Source organism: Teleopsis dalmanni, chromosome 2 (genome assembly GCF_002237135.1).
Source record: "Teleopsis dalmanni isolate 2A chromosome 2, ASM223713v2, whole genome shotgun sequence".
Classification (NCBI taxonomy): Eukaryota; Metazoa; Arthropoda; class Insecta; order Diptera; family Diopsidae; genus Teleopsis; species Teleopsis dalmanni.
Window position 1 is genome coordinate 116,104,331 of NC_051847.1, and position 7,607 is coordinate 116,111,937.

The 7,607-nt window shown below is 31.1% G+C and overlaps 1 protein-coding gene across 1 annotated transcript in view; it reads right to left on the reverse strand.

Moving 5' to 3' along the window:
* Positions 1 to 5,744, reverse strand: part of LOC119685714 (ras guanine nucleotide exchange factor E) — a 55,941-nt gene extending 50,197 nt beyond the window's left edge. The window contains exon 1 of the mRNA XM_038100074.1: positions 3,944 to 5,744. Within this exon, the coding sequence (XP_037956002.1) occupies positions 3,944 to 5,469 (1,526 nt within the window). The 5' untranslated portion in view covers positions 5,470 to 5,744. The remainder of the gene's footprint in view (positions 1 to 3,943) is intronic.
* Between the last annotated feature and the right edge of the window lie 1,863 nt (positions 5,745 to 7,607).

A 7,607-nucleotide genomic window follows, 5' to 3' on the forward strand; every position in this document is an offset into this window, starting at 1 on the left:
TTCAATGTATGAAAATATATAATATATCAATTTGATTTGCCTGAACTTACAAAAACTTTAACATTCAAAGTATTTATTAATATCCAGACAAACGGGCGAATATCGCTGAATCAGTTTTTCCTATAATGCTGTCCAAAATTATATTATATTATATTTAGTTACGATAGTCTCCAACGTCTCTCGTTTATTCCTTTATTCCAATATCTTAACAAACTTAATATACCCTATATTAGCAATAGTGTGAAGGGTATGTCAATTTTTGTTTTCACATCAATTCTAACGAAATTTATTTATGCAATTTTATATAACTAAACCATTGAACCTCGCATGGTAATTTGAAATAAATTTTCGCATGTTAACGTCAAATTTTGCAACGCAAAGTAAACAATAAAGTAAACATACAAATTTTCATATTTTATTATTGATATAAAATTACAATTAACAACAATAGCAACAGCAACAGCAACAGCAACTTGGGAGAAAGTACGAGTATCTCGCGTTGAGATACATTGAGATAGATGCAAAGAAATTATTTATATTTCAATGGCGTTAATAAAATGTTAACACTTTTTATGTGTACACAAAAACTGTACATTATTTAAAATTTAATGCAGATGTGTACCGAACAAAGAATAATAAAAAATAGATTTACTGACGTATTTGTAAGATAATAACGAATAATAAACACATTACTTTTGTTCGACATTGCCAACAAATAATGCCCAGAAATTCCTTTGAAACTACATTGTATAAGAATGTACCTTTATTGTAAGTATTTCTATGCCTTTCACAGCAATTGGTATCATCCAATGATGACTCAAAAATATTTAAGAGAAAACAAAGATATAAGACAAATTATTATAAAAAAATTGAAAAACAATATACATAAAACAATATCTAAAGAAGTCACAAAAAACTTAATTTTTCGCCATTTATTTTTGCTTTTTTGTCCATCTTAATTTTTGGTCATCGAAAAAAACCTACGTTTTTTATAAAAATGTATGTATATAAAAAAGTTTTACTTTTAAGAAATGAGAAATGTGTAAATAACTAAATATAGTCACTTGTTATACTGACATGCTGATATGTATATTGTTCATATATCTTTCCGGTAAGTTCTTTGTTAGACACTTTTGTCAATATGTGAATATAAAAAAATTGTTTTTCAAAACAAAAATATTAAACTTGTTTTCGTACTAATTAATTTATTGACATATACTATTTATAAACATAGATATAAGTATAATAGATATAAGAATAGAAGGTATAAAGGAGATATAATTATAGGTATATTCATACGTTGGCATATAATTCATAAGGAAAGAATGAGCTACACGAAACTTAAATTGAGAAGGTTTTGAATTTAATCCAATCAATTGGTCGTATTTGCAAAAATGTATTAAATTCTTATGGAAAAAATTAACTGAACATATTTAATATAAAATATTTACAACTGTTATTAATTACGTAAATTCAGAAGTAATCGGTTACTTTACAATTATGATAATTATCAAGTTTTCATTTATAATATTCAACAACTTCTTTAATAGGTATAGATAGAAGGTTTGAGTTCTTATCTCGACTCCAAGCAATAGACGAATATATCTTCCACAGTATTTGCAGTTGTAAGTATTGTCAGTTTTATAGAACTAAGGCTGTCAGTTTTACAGAACTGGACCACATACCTGAGGTTTCTGTTGAAATTCTAATAAAATTCGCTAATAATACGTGCATCTTAAGTGATGCACACTATCGCTATAAATTAAACTCTAATCTGGTATCGCATTAATGGTCTACGCATAACCTTTTTAGTCTGCCTGCATAACCTTACCAATGCATATACAATGTATATGTACAGCTTTGCATATTGCTTTCTTGTATCTAGGTTTATACTCGTATGTACCAAAGTCAATTTATTCAATAAATAGTTTTCAACCATCTGTTCACCGAATCAAAACTTAATGAGTTCTTTTTTTGACAATTACTATTGTTGTTATTATATTGCCAAAAATTTAGCTTCTACAATGCTTGTACAATATACCTAAATAAGGCTCTCTAAAATGTGATTTTTTTAGATATCGTACACCACGATTGCCTACAATTACTACAATTGACTTATTATTATTGGTTACATTTATATATCAGCCGTATATATGTGTGATTTAGACACTATTTAATTTTACACCTGCACTCTAAGTATCAATAATTAAACTGCAACCGGGTTATCTTTATCACATATAAAGTCTAGTGAAAGTTTTTGACACTATATCCAAAATTATTATTATTAATCCAGAAAAAACTTCGATTTAAATAAATATATTATTTATATATTATATATATATAAATAATTTTTACAGAAGACTAACAATATCACATAAATAGCGAAGCCAAAAACTGAACATTCACATAAAATGTGCTCTAAGCTATTTCACAAAAACCGCAGGCATAAGTCGCAGTAACTAGTACAGTAACCAGAGAGGATCCCTAAATTGAACCTTCTTAGTGAAAGTATATTACTTGATATTCTATTCTTGGAAATAAGATATTGTTTTGAAGACGTTGGCCTGTGCTATTAAACCTTTGGTCTACAAATTTTTTTGTTTTCCCATTTTCTGATCACTTCATTTGAGTAAGTTTTTGTTAGTTTATAAAAAGACTAAGGACCAAATTTACTTTACTTTCTATTAAAAAATAATTCTGTTGACAAAGGCAGTTTAAATATTATATATAAGTACAGTACATAAATCTAAACTTAAAAATTTAATTAAGATTAAATCAATATTGTACATTTTCAGTATTTATATTCTTAACTTATGTTTATTAAATTAATAAATCCATTTAAGCTCTATTTGCTATGTGGTTCAGCCATGAAAAGATGTATAAACAAGGATATAAAATTTATACCTATCATCTCATATATTGAATACTTTTATGTTAAACGTTAGTTTATTACAAATTTAATTTTTAAATACTATATAAAAATTTTTGTTGAATTGTTAATTGCTAGTAATTTGCTATGGCATTATTTTTAGTAAGAAAGAAGAAAGTTTTTTAGAACTAAATTGTAAATTTTCTTTTGAAGAACCCAATTTATCTGGCTACTGCTTTTGTGAGCTCGTTCTAGATACTTTAAATATATGTCTGAAAATTAAAGTTTATTTGACTTATTTCTTTAACTATTCTTTAACACATATTTTTTGTTATTTGGGTTAATTTTTTGTAATAGTGAAATATGTATATATTTAATGGTTTATTTGTTTTGCAGCAAATTCCATAATATTAACCTGCTTTAAGTAAGTAATTAATAAATAAAAAAATATGAAAAAAATTGCAATCGCCAATAAAATTTTATATCTCATAAAGTAAGCAACGATTAACTGCATACAAATTTATTTGGTGGCTTGAGCTGCAAAACTACCAAATATAAAATAAAATCAAATATAAAAATTAAACCTCTTTTCAACCTTAATATGTGATTGAAAATATAACATATATTTATAAGCGCACGTAGTAAATAAATATTAACAAACTGTATTAATTTACACTGAACTGAGCAGTTGCCCAATACTCAAATGAGTTCAAATGCACACAAAATGAAATATTTTTGCCAACATATTTTTGACGTTAAACGCATTTTTCGGAGTAAACGAATGGGGCTCCCCACTTTACTAAGCAAAACAGACAAATCTACTGTGCCTATGCAACTTAAACTCAATTGAATGTGAATGTTTTATGATTTTAAGTTTTTCAAACTATTTTATCAATTTATGCATTTTTTCTTTCTTAATTTTTTTTTTTAAAGTAAAGTTTAGCAATAAACTATGCGTACTAACTAACGCTTGCCTATACGCACATATGCACATTAATATGCAAGCCCACCTCTCCCTAAACTAAACTTAAACTAATATTGAAATGAATATTACCAAACGCTACAGACACTCACCGTCTTGTTTGCCTTGGTATGGATTGCGTCCAACAGACCGGCGCTTTATGTGCTTGCTGATTGCGCGACGATTTGTATGTGAGGTCACCGCACTCGGATTGCCATACTTGCAGATTACCCTCCGCCGGGTAAAAGGTGTAGAGACTGTTAGTAGCTGAAGCGATAACCGTTGAACCACCGGCAGCAGCAACTAGTGCAGCAGCGGTATCGCCACCACTATTTGAGTTTATAACAGCGGTTGCGGGTGGTAGTGCACCCACAGCCGAGGAGGTTAGAGTAGCGCTAGATATTGGCTGCACCAATAATGTTTGGCCAGCAGCGTTAGTGTGATGTGCAGCCAACACATTCGGATATTTATAGTTCCTCATGCGTGAAATGGCATCGACGGAATGTGAACGTTTATTGGCGCCTGTATTGCGCTGCATAAGGCGTGTTATACGCGCCGTAGTGACATGTGCATTGCTCGTAGTTGCATTGCTGTTTAGGGTGTTATTGTTGGAGCCGTTGCTAATATTGCTCGCAGTATTGTTGGTACTATTATTAGAGTTTAGGTGCGAAGTGGCACTTTTAAGTACTGCTGGTGACATGGCACGCACCTTGCTACGTCGGTAGCCAGTAGTTGAAGTGGTTAAACGATTTTGGACCGCTGCAGATGCAACAAGTGGTTGACGTTGTTTTTGATATTGCAAGCGTTGTGCAGAAGGAGAGCCTGTACTGCTGTTGGAGGCTTGTAAACCAATGGTACCACTGCTTGGCAGATTTGAGGCGGTCACTGTTTGTACACGAGACATTAGTACAGATTTATTGTTGTTGTTATTATTAGTGGTATTGCCACTGCTGCCACTGTTGTTATTGTTGCTGATATTGTTATGATTTGTAACTGATGTAGTCTTAATGTCATATGGATTTCGACTTTGTTGTTGCAAATCCTTGTAGTGCTTTTCAAGCGTTGCGTCTGTTGTGTATGGCTTTGTGGTTGCTACAGTTACGCTAGTGGGTACTGTATTTGCGCCAGTACTTGCGGCTGTTAAACGCTGACGACGTGTAATTTGAGGCGCCGTCACCATTGTTAACAAACGTTGCTTATGTAAATCTGTTGTTGTTGGTATGCTGCATATGTTAGTAGCAGCTATTGTTGATGCTGTTGATATTGCATTTGTTGCATTTGCACCCGCAATAATGCCGCCTGTTGCGGCTGTTGACAATTGTGCTAATGCAGAACCATTTTGTTTTTGCAATTGTTGTCTTATTTGCTGCAATTGTTGTGTTTGTTGTTGTTGTTGTAATTTTGTGTTATTATTACTACTATGACAGTTGTTACTGCTACTGCTGCTTATATTGCCACTCGTTCCACTGGTTTGATGCTCTGAATCAGTTGAAACACGATCCGGATCACTTTCAAAACCTTCATCAAGGGATCGTGTTGGACTCAATATAGGCTTTAAATGGTGATCCAGTTTTATGTTGGTTCCACTTGTTGACAACGGTGTCATCGTCATCGTATCCAATTTATTTATTGCATGCATTTTTATTATAGTTTGTTATATAGTAGAAAAAATAATTATTTGGAATGGTTTCTGTTATCTTTGCTTTTTTGCGCTTCGTCACTTGGCAATTTAGCCAAAACTTAGTTCTGAATTGCGTTCACTGTAATTGGAGTTCGCTGCAAGGGGTGCGACAAGTGCACTACTTAAATTACACTGAAAAAATTACACTTGGTTGAGCTTTTATAAAACAAAGTTATGCGTTGTATATATGTATTATATATTTTTATTGTGATATTATTTTTATCTGTAGTATAACCAAAAGATTTACCCATAAAAAATTAAATAAAATTTAATTTTTAAACGTAATTTAAACGCATTTCTTTTTTATATAACTTTCTCAGTTTTTTGAATATTAAATTTATACTGCTCTTAACTATTTTTTTTGAAAAATTTTTTTTTTTTATTATTTTAATTCTTTTTTTCAATCGGGCATAATTGAATATATGTGGTACAACTTTATATAAAAGCAGTTTTCTGTTTGATTTTTATAATTAAAATTTTATATTCACTTTTTCACTTAAATTTTCAATATTTTCTATATTTTTTTTAAAACGCGAAATTTTGTATAATTTTTTCTTCTTCATATAGTGTTTTACTTTCCCAGCCTTTAACATATGTATGCCCGCAATTATTATTTTAAATTCTCTTTATTGCAGTCCTACTATCACCAGACGTTAAACGAATTTCACCGTTTCTTTCGTTACTTCGTAATTGCCAACGAATATAGGAAACTCTTTCTTTACTACACCTCACATGTATATCGCACGATAGTCGTTTTCATACTGAAAGTTTACGCGCATCTGCCTGCCACTGGTAACTGCCGTTGTCTGTTGGATAAACAAGTGCTTTGCGTCTGAGAGTTGTTTTTGTTTATTTTTGCTTTTAGCCACATCTTTTGCATTTCTCAGAGTTGCTTTGCCTCTTGTCGACTCTCTTGTCGACAAAAATAGTAAAAATACGTTTTTTATCAATGAAACTTTTTTTGTGTACTCAGCTGCTGCGAGAGAGAACAGTGGTATGTGCTTTTGCACTTCATTTTACTTTGCAGTGCACAAATAACCAACAAGCGCATGCAATACTGCAAAGTAAGCGGTGCCGCAAGCACCTGTTGTGGTTAAGTCCTGTGTTTTTTTACGTGTTTTTTTTTTTGATTTTGTTTTGTTTACTTTTTACCTTACTCTCATTTATTGATATATTACTCATACAACTGTTGTACTTTCATTGACTCAAAGTATGAACATAGCCAGCTTAACTAATGTGCGATTACTTGTGCATGTACCAGCATAACGGATATGTGTGCATTTGAGACGCATGTGTAACTGCAGTTTTTACCATAGCTTTTTTAATAAAATTTTGGTGAGATGCTGCTCATATCTCGCAACGCCAAACTTGAGTGTTATTGTTGTTGTAGTTGCTGTAGTTGTTGCTTTCGTTAATTTTGTTGCCGCCACCTTTGGTGCAGGTTTGAACACAGAGGCAATTTGATGCTTTCAAGAATTAATGTTGAAGTGGAATGCCCTTACATTGATTGATTTCCGGGTAGTTTGGTACGCATAGAAGTACAAAACATTGCAAAAAACAATGAATATTTTTTTCTCATTTTGCTTCCTTTTTGTTTATTTTTTCACTTTTACGTTTTTAGGTTGCAATATTAATGTTTTTGCTGCTATACCCGAAAAATATAAAAGTAAAAAAGTATTTGATTTAAGTGAAATTATATGTACGCGTGTATTACAACCATATAAGTGTACTGCGAATATATTATTACCCATATAGCATTTTAAAAACTGAATATGATAAAATCAATAAAATTATATTTAATAAAAACGCTATGTGCACTTGGCTACACCGGAGACAGAAAATCGTGTCCTGCATTTTTTTTATATATAATATTGTCAAAAAATATTATAGTGTTAGTACGTCTTCCAAAATATTTGAGGTAGGAATCTATCGGCCCGACAAATCGAGACGGCAAATTATATGACACTATTACGGTACTAATAAGTAAAAATTTTATCTTCATTCTTGCATTTTGAGAGAAATAGAGTCAAATTCTTTTAATGCAAACATTTGTGGCTAATCAAGCTGAGGTCTAACACTAATTAAAACTTCGTAAT